Below are 19,686 nucleotides of genomic sequence, written 5' to 3'. Positions count from 1 at the left end.
ACCTCTTTCAAATACTAACAAATTTACTTACAAACACCTATATTTATTATTTCATAAATAGGCGCAACAGTTTCCATAAAAAAAGATTAAATACAGACACAGTATGAAGAAATAATGATACAGAGCCGTATGTAAAGGTTATAATTTAGCTGTTTCCAATCTGTTTCTGCATCTAATAAAATACCATGTAAGCATTTGGCAGTTTTATACATAAAAGGACTTAAATGACATTTACTAACCATTACACAAAAAGTGATACAAAAAAGCAATTTTTCTGCAGTACAAAATAAACGTGTTTGCACTTCCCTTCACACTAGTTTCTTTTTGTCTGATCAATGAGACAAAGCCAATTTGTTTTTAAATGAAAATCGTTTGGGAATACGGTTTTTTTTTCAAATATTTTGAAAATATAGAACTATTAGTCAGTTGTTTTAAAAATGAAGTAAAAATATGAATGTTTGCCAATTTAACCCCTATTGTGAAATCAATAAACTGGAATGAGCCAGTTTCAAATCACAATTTAGCTACAAAAACATTCACATTTTATACTCTAGGAGAGTGTGACATAGATGCTATTTACAAACTTGCTATGACTGCTACATCAAGCCATTTAAAAAGTCTTTAGTAGTTTCATATAAACACCCATTATGAAAACCAATGGAAAATCCAGGACTTTTATCCAAGACATCTATAGTTGCTAAGGCAGTTACTATAGCGCAGCACTTCACAGCAAAAAACCAACATAAAATCTGAATGGTCCAAATTTCCTTCAGGGAAGAAGAAAAACAATGTCCATAAAGGATTAAAAAAATAATAAAGAAGCATGACTATTTCTTCCAGAGTGGGTGACCCACAAGCTCAAATGGTCCTAAGTGCTTAGCAACTTGTATTTTTCTAATAAAATGGAGAACTGCCTTGACTACACAAAGCAATCCACGGTGAAAAGACTTCCCTGAATGCCTCAGTGGAAAGAAGAGGTGTTCGGATTTTCAGGTAAGGTACAGTGCTTTGTCCCTCTGCATGCCCCTGTGCGAAGAGAAAACAGACAAATGATGCCTTGTTAACAGGACAGCCTTGCTACAGGTGACCAAGGGGGACGTCTCTATCTGCTCTAGCTTGAGGGGTGGAGTTGGTGCACAGTAAAAGCCAACAGGATCTAAAGGCATTTATTCTTGGAATCGTTGGAAGGATGCTTAAAAATTTCTGCTCTCACGAACACGGAACCGTTCTAGATTATCTTTTGTAAAGCAGGAAGAAATGACGGATCTTTCCAACGACCAGAGAGCAGGGCACAACATGCCTGCTAGGAGAGCTGTCTGCCACCAGGTGGCGATGGCTGGCCACTTACCCACTACTGCAGTAGTCATTCCAGTCCACGGGCTGGGCGGGAGGATTTCTGCACCCAGAGCGCACATATTCCATGGCCTGGGTGACCACTTGTGCAGCTGTAGACGTAGGATTGATTATAGTCTGATAGTCGGGAAGATTAAATCCCTGAAAGGGAAAGCAAGTCCACAAATAAGGATCAAAGTGCCTTTTAAGGAAGAAAAGCACCTAAATATTTATCCATTGTTTGCAAACACTACTGCCTTCTTGCTAGTGTCCCTGAAAGGGCAAGCTTATCCCAAGGACGCAGAAAACTTAAAACAAAGATGGAAAGGAAGTGCCCACCACCCATCCTTTTTACCTTTCCTTCATTTAACCATGTGTTAGAAAACCTTGAATTATACTCTTGAGCAGATAAATTGAATTTAGAAGCAATTTAAAATTTAGAAAAGCCAACTCAATCAAAACAAAGGGGAAAGGCCCTAAACCCCTCAGAGTTTATGTTTTCTATCAAACCTAAGGATGCATTAATAGTTAATCCCCAGAATATGCAACAGAATCTTTTTTGAAGGATCCAGGCAGCAGGTGGCTGAGTGTTTTATTAGACTACACCTATTCACATATTGTTCTCAAAACCCTTTTTCTTCAGTCAATCACAAAGGGACCATCTGCTTCTTCTTTTATTTGTACTTCTTTCTCAGCTAAAAATTTCAACCAAAGCTTTTTAACAGTTGTTGGACTAATACAGGGAAGGAGATTCAAAACAACTTGCCAGTGGAAAACACAGAGAAGGAAAAGTATAAGACAGAGCAAATATTTTTTAATTGAAAAGTCTATTAACTAAATAATAATCAGACTTCAGGAAGGTTCTTTTAATACACTGGTATGGTGAAGTGTTGACTTTTAATCCTTGCAGAGCTATTAAAAATTCAAGGACAGAATCTCGGAAGTAGATACCTATATCTGGTAAACAAAAAGCATTATACGCTAAGATTTATTTTTAGCTTATCTGGTGAATTCAAGAGCAGCATAAGCAAGCTTTACTGGAAATGACTAAAAAAGCAACTTAATTAATCTCGTGGCTGTCTCTTTTTGCAGCAGATTTCATACATGGTTTTTAACCACTGAAAAATCAAGGGATTTGAAAACAAATCATTCTCTATTTACTTGCAGAGAGCTTCTTCTGAAGGCATAATATTGTTGAGATTTTTACCTTTTTAAAAAAATTCAGCAGAATGAACAGAAAATTGATTTTCAACTAAGGCTATTTCCTTAGACTTTCACTCATGTGAGGGTACCTTGGGTGAAGACTCAAAGACATCTGTTATCAAATGTCCTCAATTCTCAATATTGGCTTTAAGATATTAATTTATTTTCCATTCAAGTGATAAAGACTTCAAGCCAATGTCCACGCAAACTCCCACCAAAGCTGCTATTGAAAGACAAATCATTGAAAAGTAGAGTATTCAGCCAGCTGGGCTATTTGACCTCACACAGACTAGAAGGAATAGAATGTTTCCTAAACTAACAACTGGCTTGTGGGAGGTAAGTTTGTTTATGCAGACAGCACCTGCAGCTCCAGCCATAAACATTTTCCAAAATAGGGGGGTGAGAAGTGAGAGGTATATAACTGGATATTTGGTTCTCCAGGCCTTTCCAGGCTGGCATTCTCTCTTTCTCCAGACCATCCTGTACCTCTGTGACACAAGGAGTTTCACTGGCTTCGGCAAACTCTATCCATTTCATTATGGTCCCATAATGTCTTTATGGGGCTTACTGTCCAGCTTTCTGGACCTCTTCCCCGAGTGTCTCATGTGATGCTGTGTGATGCTAGGCAGACAGCAGGAAAACGTCCCCAGAGAGAAGAGCCTCGCGCTGACTCTTATTTCAGCCCCGTCATCAGGGCTGCCCAGTGACCAGAGACTGTTTGTGTTGCTTACTGGATATTCTCAGGGTCGAACCCACAGTAGTGGGTCAATAAATCATGTGTTCCAATAAATAAATTTTAACATTGACTATTTGATGCTAATCTTGGAAAGGCCTGGGGAATGTAATTGTGTAAATACCAAGGCTTTCCTATCTTTTTAATGTAAAGTTCTCCACGTTGGATTTTTGCACAATCAACAATACGTAACCTAAAAGTAAGTAAGTCTCAAAAACAGAGTAGTTGAAAATATCTCGTGTTGAAGGTATGGAAACATATGAGAAAGCAAAAAATAAATAAAAATCAATCAACCTGCTTCCACCCAACACCACACAATCAAAAAACGGAAATGACCATTGTTTTTTTTTTCCTATCCAATGAACATGGTCCCTCAAGCTTGGGAGAGAGAATATCAGGAGAACATTAGTTTTTAAGTGATCACTTTAAGATTAAATGGGTAACTTCAGTTTATAAAGCCAAAATTATGCGTTATCTACAAAGCTCAAAGATTTAAAATTCAGCTAACTTCAATGCCTAAATTTAAGATCACTAGTATTAAAACAACCAAGGACCAAGAAAAATACAAGCAAAGCCTGAAGACCATTATTTCACTTGCTTTCAATTTAGAAAATGAAACATTCTTCTGAAGACTGTATTAAGAGATGCTGAGGTGAAACCCAGAACTACGGACGTTTTTATTACTGATGTAAATATGAAACAACAATGATGATATAAATTTCTGAAAAACTGTTTGCTTAGCAGTCTAATTAAACAAGGCTGAATATTTTGCATTTTAATGCTCAAGAGAAAAATCACCAACTGTTTTGTAGCATGCCTGGAATTTTAAATTTCATTTTCTGGTACCAGATTGAAATAAAAATAGGAAACATGATAAAGATTAATTTGATGTCAGAAGGGACATTTGCTCTTTAATTAGATTTCTGTAGCCCTAGCAGTTTTGTTGTGCCACCACAGCAAGTCCTAAAAAAGCCTGCAGCAATACCAAACAGTGATCTTCATATCCACACTTTACTGGGAACTAATTTCATTTCCTGCCTGTCTGGAGAGGTATTTTCAACAGGCATCAATGTTTTTGTCTTCACAACTGATTTATTCATCAATCTCAATGTGATTTTTTTAAACCTTTAAATTATACCCACATCCTAAAGCAGCTGTTTATTACACAAGGAAATTGAAAATCTGTCTGTGTGATACCATACAAAGATTTTTTTCTTAAGGTTATAAAGGAAGTTGACAGATATTAATGATTTTTTTTCTCTTAACATCATTCGACAATATAGTGAACAAAAAAAAGAAGAAAATTGGACCAAAAAAACCCCAGGTCTATGGGCTTACTGTATAAAATATTATTCCAGGAAAAAAAAAAACAACAAAAAACTATTACTCCTGGTGGACTATACAATCATTTTTGTGGGATACATTCATTTTCCAAAGGATAATAAAATAACTAAAGTAATAATGAAATATGAAACTTTACTTTAAAAATACAGGAGCCATTAACTTTCTCCTTCTCTTTTTTTCTTTGTTTGGTGTTTGAAAATGGGAACATGGCCCCCGTGCCCAGGAAGCAAACATTGTCAGGATAAAGATGATGGACCAGACAGGTCGAATCGCATTCATTAGCTCTACAACCACAGGAAAGACCCACTTGGATGACATGAACACTGGCCCCACAGACCGCTGTGACTGTAATAAGCTGAGTGACATGGAGCGGTGATGGACTGACTCTCTGATCCTGACTGTAGGGCTGTCAACTCGTTGGGGATTCCAGCCCCCTTAACCTGCAGGATCCTACTCCAGTGACCTACCCATGACTCTGACCTCATTGCCCACCACTCGCCCTTCCTCGCCAGGCTCCCCACTGGCCTCCTTTCCACATCTGCACAAGCCACGCCCCTCCCAGTTAGGTCCTCCAGCCAGGAGCCCCTTTTCCTTGCTACTGCTCTCTGCTGGTATCTACCCTTCCCACTTTCTGATTCTTTTTTTTTTTTTTTTTTTTTTTTTTTGTGGTTCGCGGGCCTCTCACTGCTGTGGCCTCTCCCGTCGCGGAGCATAGGCTCCGGACGCGCAGGCTCAGCGGCCATGGCTCACGGGCCCAGCCGCTCCACGGCATGTGGGATCTTCCCGGACCGGGGCACGAAGCCGCATCCCCTGCATCGGCAGGCGGACTCTCAACCACTGCGCCACCAAGGAAGCCCGCACCTTCTGATTCTTAAAGGCTGCTTCCTCTTCTCATCCACCTGCTCTTGAGAGGGGCCTTCTTTTTCCATCCCAGCAAAAGACCTGCCGTTCCTCCACACACCCTGCAGTTTGCCCCCCTGTTTTATTTTTTCCATGGGATCCTAGTTATTTATCTGTTTATCTTATTACTACCTGCCACCCTCCTGCCCCAACTCTGATGTGAGCTCCATGGGTTCACAACTCACTCACTTTCTAGAGCCCAGACAGTGCCTGGCACATGTTAAGGGGTTCAATTAATCTTTTTTGAATAAATGAAAAGATTTAAAACTTCCAAGGATTTGAGATTCTACAAACAAGCCTGTAATTTCTTCCAATATTTAAACTTTTACTACTAATTTTTTATTCACTCATTTGTTCATTTGTCCCTTCAACAATTATTTTATTGACTATCTACAATGATCAAGGAATCGCTAAAAGTGATTTCAGTCACTGTGGTCTCTGCAGCTGTATTGCCTCTCCACTTTGGGTTCATGCCATTTTGTCTTCTATTATTAATGTAAATTGAAATCAGGTCCTACTGTCTCAATAAGAACACTTTCTGAGATACACTAATAGAACTGACTTAAAAATTGATGAGTAACTTGTCCAATGTAATCTGTTCTATTTTTTCCTATTCAGTTAAGATTCTATACGGAAAGACACATCTCTTAAGTTTCCGCGTGTGGCCTTATGCAATTCTGAAATGTTGGTCACAGCCAGCTCATCTAAGGTATGAGTATAAATGGAAAATGAACTGTCTCTGAGTGGATACATTAGTAGAAAGGTGTTCTCTCTGCACAGAGCTCTGGCCCTCAGCTCGGGGAGGGGACCGTGACTTCCGTATTCTTTTCTCTGAGGAGAAACACCCCTCACTACAGCACTGTGAGCAAAACACGGGCCCTCAGGCAGGCAGCACACCTAGACAGGACTCAAAACACATGACTGAAGGTCGAGTCCCTCGAGGTGTTAGCTCTTCACTCAAACACTACTGGTTCATTAAAATGCGAGGACACCCAAAGAGCGTCCCTCTTATTGAGAGTAACGTCTGACGGAAAGAATGGCAATTGGACCCTTTGACCCTGCTGTAGACAAGGCAAGGTGGTGGATGGAGGTTGGCTTTTCCCCAGTGGGTCGACAGCCAGTCTGCTAACAGGTAAGTCAGTTGTCTGAGCTTTATCAATATCCCTGGCTTAGGGACCAAAGAAGACTTCAGTAAAGAGATGAGTCCTTTGCTCTCCACAACCATTCAATCTCAGAACTAACTAGGATGTAAAGACCCTCCCAATTCTTAGAAGAAACTGTTAAGGATTTACAAGAATGATTAAGAGTGAGAGGCAGCAGGCCTAGCGTTTAAGAATCCAGGCTCTGGGCTTCCCTGGTGGTACAGTGGTTGGGAATCCGCTTGCCAATGCAGGGGACACGGGTTCCAGCCCTAGGTCCGGGAAGATCCCACATGCTGCGGAGCAACTAAGCCTGTGCGCCACAACTACTGAAGCCCGTGTGCCTAGAGCCCGAGCTCCACAACAAGAGAAGCCACCGCAATGAGAAGCCCGCGCACCGCAACGAAGAGTAGCCCCCGCTCGCCGCAACTAGAGAAAGCGCGCGCGCAGCAACGAACACCCAACACAGTCAAAAATAAATTAAAAAAAAAAAAAATCTAGGCTCTGATTGCTGAACAGAGTTGGGTTTGAATTCCAGCTCTGACCTTACGGGCATGTTACTCAACTCTGCTGAGGTTGAGTCGCCTCACCTGTGAGATGAAGGCAACATCAGGACCTGCGCTGTAAATTTTCTGAAATTAAAGATGAGATAAGGTAACGTATTAAGGTTGGTCACTGTCACCACTTGGAAACCCTGTCAATGACGACAACACTAAAGATGAATTTACTATATTGGACTGCTCTTTCTGCCTCCTCTCCACCCCACTGTGGCAGACTCTAGGCTCGAAGTCCACAGAGGGCTAGATATCGCTCCCACAGGAAGACTATGCTTGCACATTTAATTACAGCTCTGGGACAACAGAGTCATTGGATTATAAAAGTGAGAGATTAATTTGGTATGTTTTATAGGCTTTACCTTGATCTATTTTGTTAAAACAAGTTTTTAGGATTTTTAAATGCTTTACGTTCAGTTTACATCATTTGCTCCTTATTCCCAAATTTTAAAATAACACCAAAATCCAAAAGGAAAAATTGATTTCAAAGAAAAGTTAAGATTGCACACAAATGGTTTCCATCACTGGGGGGTGGGCAGGGAGGCTTCCAAACCTCCTGTGTTTTCTAATCTATGTAGGAGCCAGATATCCCTTTTTAAATAAAACTCTGGTTAACATTTTCATTTCTTAGGACTCTTAAGGGTGTACCAAATTTGATATTTCTGACTAGAAATAGTCGGCCTGGTTTCATCTTGCAGCACTTATTGGACTCAATGGGCGTATCATCAAGACTTTCTCATTTCCAAACAATATATGCATATATTTTAAAGGCAGATTCTCAACCCCAAAGAGATCTTTAGCAGTAGTGGCATCTGAAAACAACAAATGTACTTTACTCAAGAGGCAGAAAACAGGAAGGGTGATTAGAAACATGAAGCAAAACGGGTATCATGGGAAAGAAGCCAGGGATTATGAAAAGCAGAAGCTACTGTGATCGTATGAGGCTGCCCAATTCCCCTGTGAATTACTTTTCGGGAAGCAGATATTTGTTGAAGATCTTCCATTCTCTCTCCACTTAAACAGAAGAACGGACAAGCCCCCCCACCCCATCCCCGCTGGATGAACAGACCCTCCAGCACCTCCGAAGGGGAGTCCCGTGCGCGGCGCGGCGTGGCACGTACCTGCTGCATGGTGGGGGAGTGTAAGGCGGGCTGGCCCTGCATGGGGAGCTGGGTGCCAAGGGGCTGCTGCATGTTGAGATGCTGGTGAAGAGGCGGGCTGATCTGGAGGGGAGGGGCGGGGGACACGGCCATGTTTGCTATCGAGACAGTCACTGGCATTTGGTTATTGGCCTTGGGGGCTATGCTCCTGGGGAGACTGGGATGCATGGTGGTTAGGTGAGGGTTCATTCCTGGTTGTTGGTGATAGTGAGAACTTAGGTACAGAGCTGAGTGGGCCTGGCTGGGCCCAGGGAACACTGACGGCGGCTTTGAATTGATCAGCTGCGGAGGCTGAGATGTCTTCACGTCGACAGGTTCGCTGTAGCTCTGTGGAGGAACAAACAAGAACAGAGTTAAGAGACAGACGCACGGGTGTTGCTTTTCCTTAGGAAGATGCTCTGAGTTCACTCGTGAACGTCACGTGAATCAACACCTGTTACTACTCCTGACTCTCAAAAACCCCTCCTTCATCACTTCACGTGACTTTATGCACGTCTGAGCTCGTTGCACCTCTTTTATAAGATCTAAAACGACGTATGATGACATTTGTTTTTCTTTGCTTAAATGCTAAGCTCTAATTTGGTGACTTTTCTCATCATCCAAAGAGAGAGAAAAAGATGAGGGGTGGGGTGGATGTCATCAGTGCCCTAATAGGAATTACCAGCCAGTGTGGCTCACTTGGAAAGGAAGTCACTTCTGGAGTTCTTCTGTTGATTGTACGTTTAGTTTTTTATTTTTCCATTTTATATTCTCAAAGAGCCTTGGCATAGATATTTGCACAAAGAAACAAAGTTGGTTGATGGAACTGAATAAGGGAGAAAAGTGTTCAAAAATACCTTTCTGAAGTCATATAAAACCACATTAATATGTCTTCAAAGTAACCATAGAACACATTTTGATTTTTTGAAGAGTTGGTGATGAATTATCCTCAATAATGAACTGGATAAAAATAATCTCTCTTAGAAATTTTAGACTCCATCATAAATTAATACAATTTTGCCCTAACTTTTTTCACACCTTCACACGGTCATTTCCTAATAATCTTTTAATTGATTTAAAAACTAGACATTTCAGTGGAAGCTGAAAAGCGTCAAGAATGAACCCCAAAGCATTTCTTCTTGGGCATGAACCTGCCTGCTTCTGGTGAGAGGAAGAGGCTGATAAACAAATGGTGAAAGGTGAGACCAGCTGGAGAAAGAAAATGCTGAAATGTCCTTCTGGAGAAAAAAGTCACTTGGTCAAAACAAGGTCTTGAGGATGCATCTGTGCCCTTGTTCTGTGACCTTGATGTCATGCTTCTTCCGTTGATAAGTCAGCATGAGCTTCTTGTTACCCAGAACTGTAGGGCCTTCCTGGGCTCCCTTGCTGGGTCTCCGCACAGCACCGTGGACAGACGGGCACGTTCACGAGTCTGGCTCATCATGCACAGCGACATGAAACTCCGCGTGGGAACTTCACTGCACAAGGCAGCCAGCGACGCAACTCATTTCCTCCCAACGGTGTAGGAAAACTGAGTGAGAGCCGCAGTAAGAACGGTGCTGCCCATGTGCTGAGCGGAGGAGGCCAGGCTGGGGTGAGCACTGGTGGCCTCACATCCTCTCCCTATGGGAAGGACGCAACTGCCGTCTCTAAAAACATGTCAGCCATGGAGACGTGGGGTCCTGTGAGACTCTGATTTGACTCCAGGCAGAGTAGATAGTAAGGTGAACCCTAAAGAATCCAAGCTCCTCTAAAGAATCCTCTCATTATAATATTCTTCTCTGTGTTAGTAGTGATGCAGATTTTCTGAAATAGGAATAGACATTCAGACTCCCTGCTTTCCGCATTAACATGAAAAAGGTCAAAAACTGTTCACAAAAATTTTCAGGGGGAGGCTTTAGACCAAAGAAGCTTTATGAAATGTAGTACCTAAAAGGTGCTTTCAATTAAAAAAAAAAAACTTAAGTCATTTTCTTTTTTTGGTTCCATTTAAAAATTCTTATTGTTGATGTGCAGAGCAGTGAACAATTCAAGGAAAAGGTCAAATGGGTTAACTCGGGCTGTGTAAACAGTGACTAGCTTTACATCGGAATAACGGGTACTGCAGTGATACGCCGCAAAAGTCATTCCATAGATGCCAAGGAGATTATGTGCTTATTGTGTGTCTGTGCGTTTAAGTCACGAGGCAAAGTGTTCTCACTGTGTTTGCATTCCCTCTTCTCTGACCTAGCACAGAAGGGCTAATTTCATATTTAGTTACATACTGCATCAACTTCATGCAGGAAAGGAACAATTGCACAATGACCAGATAGCTACAAAAATTAATACATGTTAGTGTGTCTTCTTTGTGGCCTTATAGTTGCTTTCATGTAAACAGGAGAAAAATCACTCACGACTCCCATACTGCCAAAACTATAAAATCTGTGGAGTTGTAAAATGTTTTCACTTTGTATTTCTGTAGCCAATAATCACATCATTATCTAGTGATATGGTACACACAGAGCAGTGGATAGGCAGCCTGACCTTGTATGAACACGTATGTGTGTATGGGAACACAGCATGACAGGTTCAGATATGATCATACGATCGTCCCAGGAATTCCAACAAGGTAATTAAAAACATATTTGAACTAAACGAACCTAAAGGGATAGGTTATGCTACACTTAGAAATCACTGATTGTAGTGGGTACAGATGCTAGGCAAGCAGTTGGGCTGGCTTCATGGGCCAGAAGCCAGTCCTGGCAGAGCAGCTCTAGGGACTTTGCCACTTGGCCCCCCACCGACAGTTTCCAAGTTGTATTAGAGGGGGTTTGTGGAAACATAAATGTCCTTAAAAAACAAGTTTCCATGACAAAGTATGTGTGGGAAGAGCACTGGGCCACATCAGGTTAAGAGGGGGCCTCTCCTGCAGGGCTTGTCAGAGTCTTGAGTGTGTTCATGTACACTGTGAATCTCCAAGGGACCATCACAGAAGTCTTTCCTCAGTGGGCCATTTCACTGAAATAGTCTTCAGTGGAAAACACTGGTTCAGAAGAAGAATTAATAAATTACACATGCATATTAAAAATGACAAATAGAACATACATTTCAATTTAAATAGTCATATTTCTTGCCTCAAATAAACTAACTTGTATTGCCCCCAAATGCATATATAAATTACATCCATCCAGGTGTAAAACCAAAATTATCCTTTGTTTCATGTTTACTGGAATACTATCTGCATAGAGAATTTCATATTCTAGGCCAAGGACAGTGACACTACTTCCTGAAGGAATTAGGAAGTCGGTAACTTCTCAGCTATAGCCTGGAAGAGCTAAGGCATGGATACATTAAGGCAAATTCAAAATAAACCATGAACCAAATTCTCCTGAATTCCACTTTCTAAATAACAACATGCGGTCTGATGTATAGTTAGATGACAGATAGATGTAGAGATAGAGATATAGACAGATAGATACAGAAACAGACAGCAACTTACTTGAGGTACTTTACTGCCAACCTTGAGAAGACTCCTTCCTCATAGTAACTAAACACAAAACATTTTGTCTATCCAGCCATTAGTTTGTCATTTGTCTTCTCAATTCTAAAGCATGTAGAGATCAGTACTGTTAAACCTATTTTGAAATAGTAGTAGTTTTTAATCACTAGAAGGACAATAATGAAGTGAAAGTAAACAGATTTCCAAAACCAAGGATTTGGACAATACTTGAAACAATTTTTAACATAGAGAGAGAAAGAATTTTGGGGAAGTTACATGTTTTCTCTATATTTTCAAAGTCGTTGAATATGACAAGATAAATAATAACACATCTAGCTACGTGCCTAAACATGGCAGGCACTCCACTGGGGGTTCTCTTCCTGCATTCTCTCTTCACCATGATGTCCTGCTTTTTTTTTTTTTTTTTTTTCTGGCTGCGCAGCTTGCAGGATCTCAGTTCCCCCACCAGGGATTGAACCTGGACCCCGGCAGTGAGAGCACGAATCCTAACCACTGGACCACCAGGGAATTCCCAGGAAAGGATTTTTTAAAGGTCGGGACTGGAATCTTCTGTGTCCCATGAATCTGACACAGTGCTAAGTATAGAGAAGACAAACATGTTTGTTGAGTGACTGAATGACTGTTCTTGAACAATACCTCAAGCAGTCGCTGTTGCCCTAGCTGATATCCCTGACAAGACATTCTGTTCCTCTCCCTAAGGGGTAAGGAAAGATCTGAAAATCTTTGAAAACCCACAGAATATCAGATTGATCTTCATTCTCTGCTCTCATCATGAACCACACCCTTCCAGAAGAAATGAGAAATTATAACCCTTAGCTTTGCCCTTTGGTTAGGTACCATGTGCTTTGTTCCCCACTGGATCTTGGGTGGATGGCAGGAAGCAGGGAAGCCTACTGCGTTTCATCCATATTTTGAGAATTTGTATCTTTATGTAGAGATTCACTCATTTAGAAAGGGAAAAAAAACTGCTTCTAGCTTCACTTCTGATGAATTCTTAATCAGACTAATACAACAGACCACCTATTAATTACAGAGATATTTTATTGTTTTGGAAGATAGGCAGAACAAGTTCATTTTCCATTGTTTTGGAAGATAGGCAGAACAAGTTTGTTTTCCATAGCAAAGTGTCATGAATTCACAGCAAAGCGTCATGATTAAATGGAAATATGAAGAAATCATAAGCTTAATATACTCTCACTGTCATTTTCTTCCAATTAAACTATGAAAGCAAGGCTACTATTTTGCAAATAATTACATTGTATATGAAGATCTCTATACCTTCCATTCAGAAACTAGAATTACTTCCTCATACAGTCTAAATCATTTAAATTTGTTTCTAATCTCAAATGCATTAACCACTTTTATTTAGTGGTGTGTGCTTTGTGTCGGTCACCTGCCGAATATGACCCTATCAGTGTACACACAACTGAAAATCCACCCTCGAACGTGACATTTTCATGGGATGAATGTGTATTTGCTATTGGTTTATAAGCTCTATTTCCTGTTTTCTTTTGGGCCCCTGATTCTAAAGGATGTTTTCTATAAGCAAAATGGAATGTGTGTGTGTGTGGCCCAATGAAGACCTTTTGGGTCTTTTCAGTAGTCTTTCACAAAGGGTACGACTCTATAAACATTAAGGTACTTCTTATTAATCAAGTTGTTGATTGTCCAGGATAGTTTCAATCCCATTTACTTTGTATAATGAAGATAATAGTCTATAAATAGTCTATAGTCTATAAGAAGATAATAGTCTATAGTCTATAATAAGATAATAGTCTATAAATAATAGACTAGTCTAATAGATAATAGTCTATAAATGCTCCCTTTCTGGGATGATAAGTACTATAAAAATGAAAGATTGACAAAGCAATTTTTATTTAAAACAGCAAAGTATAAACACAAGACATAAAGCCCAGTGGAAATAACAATATAGGAGGTGCTGAACCAAATCAGATTAATAGTTCATCTAATTTGATTCTTGTTTCCAGTGCTGACCAATACTTGATGCACTGGAAATTAAACGAACCGTATGCACCCACTCAACTGCGCATTGTTACTTTTGGAAGGAAAATTCTTCTTGGTACTTGCAGGTGATTAGCTTACACCCTGAAGCATGAGATTTTACTATCTTTAAATCACGATCTGGGCTTACAGAGCTGCAAATTTTATGTTAACAGTCATAAAATGATCCATCCTATTTTCATATTCAGACTAAGTATTTGTCTCAATAGCTCTCTACGGCGTGAATTCTATGAGTTACTTTCATCCTGTAAAAAGAAATCATTTCTTTTGTTTCAAATTTACTATCCTTTAATTGAACTGAGAATTGTGTTTCTTTACTATCGGTCATGGCAACAGAGAACTTACTTAATTTAGTTCAACACTGCCCTATACTGTACATTACAAAAAGCTTCCATCATCCTCTGTCAGTTTCGGCACCCCAGCTCAAGGTACAGACAAAATCTCATATTTGATGTGTGGCCTTAAAGTCATGAATCTGATTACTTATACTGGACATACCAGAACATATTCATCCAAACACTGTCTCTTTCCAGCCTGGCACTTCTGAGCAGCTGTACGCTTATTTCAATAATGCTGCTTTTACTTGGAATATTTGGGAACTTCGTACAGGATCTGCTTCAGCGCCTGTGGGACATCGCTTTACATATCCTCAGACAACTCTTTGTCTTTTGGTGGTGAATTTGATTTTTGGAAACAGCTAATAGTCACTTAAAGCCAAGTCTGTTGGATGTATATGGGTGACGTTTGGGGAAAAGAATGAGGTGTGAAAACCATGTGACAATGTTGATTTGCTAAGGTGGCTCATAAACCTTTGCGGAGTGCGGTTCTAAAAGAGGACCTGCCAAAAGGCTTCTGAACTCTGGGGCCATCATAAGATAAGTGTGTAGCCGCCCAAGGTGAGTCCTTTGAATGCAACACTCATTTTGGGAATGTAAATTCTGGTCTATGCGGTAAGATAAAGCTAGTTCCAGTTGCTTTAAAGTTATACGTTGCTTTCAACGTAATTTAGGCTCATGTCTAGGAATTCCTGAGTCTATGGAAAAACTGTATTTCCTTAAGCTTTACTTAACAGTCCAACCCAAAACGACCTGAAATAGCAGGTAAAACCACTCCAGCCCAGAAGCCGCAGGTTCCACATGGCATATATCCTTGACCCTCAGACTATTCATAGGCTCCCTCAACTAAAGGCCCATAAAGACATTTCAGTTAAGGAACCCGTGTAGGTGATTGTTTTAAACGTCTAGATCATTTTTTATCTTTATAAAAGAATGTATGTATGAAGCAAATTTTTCTTATTTTAATGCCACTTTAAAATTTTCTTTACATCGAAGAGGCCCTGCAGACATTGAAAATGTGATCCAGCGATATCGCGAATCATATACAAAACTTTCCTAGTTCTTTGCGCACCTATCGATAACGTTAAACATAAAACTGATAGTAATAATAATTGCTGGTATTAAGTGCTTTCCTGTGTTCAAGATCCTGAATCATGCAGTTTATATATAGTTTCCTATTTTATTTTAATGGAAACCTAATGATGTAGGTCCTATTATCTTCTCTGTTTAACACGTTAGAAAATTGAGACTTTAAATAGTTGAATAACATGCATAAAAGCGAGCAGTTAGGAAGTGAGAAACCTGGAATTTGAACCCAGATGGAGCTGCCCCAAGTGCCTGGGGACGTTTCTGCCCCCTGAGGACTTGTTTCGTGTGACACTGGTGGTGCGTTAGAGGTTTTTCATGCTTCCCTTGGTGCCTGGGGAAGCACAGGTACTGAAGACACCTTCAAGATCTTCTCCAAACCTTATTTATAAACCTTTGCTTCCTGCTTTTAAATTTCTCAATGGAAAGAAACTGTTTGCCTAAATAATCCAAGAGTTTGGTAATGCTCCCTGTTCAGATTAAATTCCTCTAGGGTAACACGGTGTCTCCATTCTTGTTCTGGATTCAGAGAAAGCAGAGCACAAGGAACCACTGCCCGTGCCTGACACCGATCATGGGGTGAACACGCCCACATATGTGTTTTTCAGACTTAGTAATGTCAAATCCACTCTTCTCTGCTACTATCTCCCGCCCTCCCTTTTCAGTTGCTTTATGACTCTTCCCTCTGCAATCTCCCCAACTTCCCTCTTTAAATCATAGAGTCTAAAACTGAACAGGTTAGTTTTTCCAGGTCTTACCCGGGCTGTGCTTGCAGCTGCCAGTGGGCTCCCTTTCCTGTGTCCTTCACTGCGCATGTGTTTCCACGGCAGAGGAGCTGTGCTGGGCGGGTCTGTCACCGAGCAGATCTAACCCTGGGTGGGTCTGTCACTGGCTCCACGTGACTAGGTAAAGCACGTGCACAGCTGAACAGCAAGGCACAGAACAGGGCTTCCTAAACATTCCGCAGGCCCCAGCGTCCTCTGAAGCTCTCGGGCCGGCCTCTGGTGGTGGGCGGTGGGTGGAAGGGAGGGAGCAGCCTTCTACCCTCATCCCCAGCCTCATTTAAACGAGAACACCTTTACTCTTGGCTGTCTAACATGTAAGAGTTGGCACAGAATTTTACTGAGGATAATAAGAGGCCGCAGTTCTAAAGATATAAAAATTGACAGTCACCCAGGGCAGAGAAAAGTCTACAAGCTTTGGAACCGGAGAGCGAGTGTGAGCTCTCCCTCTGCTACCACCAGCCTCTCCTTCGTCTCTTAGACTCTTCAAGTCACTTAGTCTCTCTGCCTAGACACTGTCTAGAAAATGGGGCTAAGTCTCACTTTGTAGGGTTATTGTGATGATGAGTAGAAACCTATGTAAAATGCCGAGCACAGCGTGGGACACATAGAAGCTACTCGATAGCAAGGTGCCATTTGTATTTGCGTTGTTACTGAAAAAACTTGGGTGTCCAGCTGAGAGTGTGTCTGTATTGTCATTTTCAAGTACGAAGGTCAGAATATTCTACTACGACTTCAATTTTAGTCGGGTCCGGAGTCATGTTAATTAATACACCGGGTTAGATGGTATAATTCATTTAAGCTAGAATGGAACTGAAAGGAGAGGAGCACTGTTAATCCTATGACTCAGTCTCTCGGGTGGACCAATATTCGCTGGCTGCCTCTCTCTTTTGTTTATGTTCTGTAAGAAACAGCTAATTTTAGAGTAGTGAGAAGCAGTTAATTTTAGAGTATAGTTTCAAACCTCTCAAGTATCACGAAACGCTCTGATCTGTTGTGCTCGCCTTTGGGCTCTCAGCACCAAGCCCTGTGCCTGATGTGGAAAAGGTGTTGTGCAGCTCTGGCTGGGATGCAGACTAGGGCCTGGAGTGGAAGCAGTGAGAAGTAGCCGCCTTGACGTGGTTACACATTAGCGAGGGCAAGAGCTGTTGGCCCAGGGATACAAGGCCTTGTTGAATGAAACACATTGCAGAGAAAATTGGTACCAAAATACGTAGCTCTGGAGGAGCAAATCAAAATTGCCAGTGAGAACTTGGGGAACCGGACACAGAGCTTTGGCTAATACAGTATTCCACTGACAAAAGTGACCTTACGAAACCATCAACAAAACAAAAAGACAGACTGTGGAGTGGGAGAAAATATTTGCAAATGATGAAACCATCAAGGGGTTAATCTCCAAAATACACAAACAGCTCATACAACGCAATATCAAAAAAAACACACAATCCAGTCAAAAAAATGGGCAGAAGACCTAAATAGACATTTCTCCAAAGAAGACATACAGATGGCCAAGAGGCACATGAAAAGATGCTCAACATGGCTAATTATTAGAGAAACGCAAATCAAAACTACAATGAGGTATCACCTCACCTGGGTCAGAATGGCCATCATCAAAAAGTCTACAAATAACAAATGCTAGAGAGGGTGTGGAGAAAAGGGAACCTTCCTACGCTGTGGGTGGGAATGTAAATCGGTGCAGCCACCATGGTAAACAATAGGGAAGTTCCTTAAAACACTAAAAATAGAGCTACCATACGATCCAGCAATCCCACTCCTGGGCATATATCCGGAAAAGATGAAAACTCTAACTGAAAAAGATACAATGCACCCCAATGTTCACAGCAGCACTGTTTACAAAAGCCAAGACATGGAAACAACCCAAATGCCCATCAACAGATGACTGGTTTAAGAAGATGTGGGGTGTGTGTGTGTATATATATATATATATATATATATATATATATATATATATATATATATATATAATGGAATATTACTCAGCCATAAAAAGAATGAAATACTGCCATTTGCAGCAACATGGATGGACCTAGAGATTGTCATACTAAGTGGAATCAGTTACAGAAAGACAAATACTATATGATATCACTTGTAAGTGGAATCTAAAAATAATAAAATGAATCTAATATATACAAAACAGAAACAGACTCACAGACATAGAAAACAAACTTTGGGGAAAGGCGAAAGAAAGCAGGGGCCGGGGGAATAAATTAGGAGTATGGGAATAACAGATACAAACTGCTATACATAAAATAGATAAGCAACAAGGATTTACTATGTAGAACAGGGAACAACATTTACTATCTTGTAATAACCTATAATAGAAAGTAATCTGAAAAATATATACAACTGAATCACTTTGCTACACACCTGAAACTAACACAACATTGTAAATAAACCACTTTAAGTGGGCTTAGAACAGAGAAGATCGATGCTCCATCCTGACTCCGGGGCAGGGGGTTAGGGAGGCAGGTCGAGCGCCCTGTCAGGACCTGGGGACAACACGGCCCAGCACAAGGACTGAGGGAGCGGGAGGTCAACACAGGGCTTGGGCACTTCTTGCCTATGTGATACTTTTCCTCTTCAGTGAAATGTGGACAATCAAGCCTACTTTGAGGGGTAAGGTATGGGGAGTGAGGGAAGTCATTCACATAAAGTTATCTTTTAAAATACAAATCCGATCACGCCATCCCCCTACTGGAACCCATTCAGTGGCGTCCCTTTGTACAGAAAACGAAACCCAGCTCCTTTCACCGTCCTGCAAGGCCTTCGTGACTTGGCCGCTGCCCATCTTCCCAGCTTCATCTCAGACCACACTCCCCTGTTCGCTCAGCTCCAGCCACACTGACCGTTTCTCCATCCAAGGAGGTATTTTTGTCCCCCGAGCCTGCATTTGCTGCACTGCCTGGTCGGCTCTGTCCCAGGCTCCCTGTGTCCTGCAAGCTCCTGTCTTCCCTTGCTCTCAGCTCCAGGCTCATATCTTCAAAGAGGAGTCAGCAGACCACCCTATCAGATGCCTTCCTTGATTTCCCAGAAGGCTTCAATTCACAAAGATCTTGGTCATTCATTAACTTATGTTTTCACTAGTGGTCTCCCCGGACTGAAGAGAAAGTTCTTTAAGTGCAGAGGACGCACCTGCCAGCTCTCCACTGTGTACTCCGAGCCTGGCCCAGCGCTCAGCACAGACCACATGCCCAGGGAAATTCACCAAATGAACACATGAAAGAGTGAACGGAGAAGATGGAGCTCGGCTGGCACACTGTGGTTGCCTGGATTGGTGACTGTTATTATCGTGTAGCATTTTATGATTGCACCTTTAGATCTTCAGATCTTTCAGAATAGGGAAATAATTTATAACATACTAAAAAAAGTAAACAGAAAAATATATGTGTAAACACGAATGGCTGCTATTTTCCTTGTGATAATTTTAAATGGAAAAGCAATGGATTTTTATATATGTTTCTGTGTGCAATCAGCGGATAGGCTGGTAGATTCTCTGCATGTGTCTGCAAGGTTATACTGCAAATATCCCATTCACATACAACATCAGAAGGCCATTTTCCTAACCTGGAGAGGGTGTTTATAACTATTCTGCATTTT

The 19,686-nt window shown here is 41.1% G+C and overlaps 1 protein-coding gene across 1 annotated transcript in view; it reads right to left on the bottom strand.

Moving 5' to 3' along the window:
* Window positions 1-969: 969 nt before the first annotated feature.
* The window catches only part of TOX (thymocyte selection associated high mobility group box), a gene marked incomplete at its 5' end in the record, with an annotated part of 296,838 nt that continues 278,121 nt past the window's right edge, over window positions 970-19,686 (bottom strand). Inside the window, 3 exons of the mRNA XM_082674743.1 lie at window positions 970-1,026; window positions 1,349-1,494; window positions 8,327-8,692. Of these exons, the coding sequence (XP_082530869.1) occupies window positions 990-1,026; window positions 1,349-1,494; window positions 8,327-8,692 (549 nt within the window). The 3' untranslated portion in view covers window positions 970-989. The remainder of the gene's footprint in view (window positions 1,027-1,348; window positions 1,495-8,326; window positions 8,693-19,686) is intronic.

The sequence above is a fragment of the Grampus griseus genome (genome assembly GCF_964374135.1).
Source record: "Grampus griseus genome assembly, chromosome: 17".
Taxonomy (NCBI): domain Eukaryota; kingdom Metazoa; phylum Chordata; class Mammalia; order Artiodactyla; family Delphinidae; genus Grampus; species Grampus griseus.
Note: the sequence above shows the minus strand (reverse complement) of the source record. Positions and strands in the feature narration are given on the sequence as shown.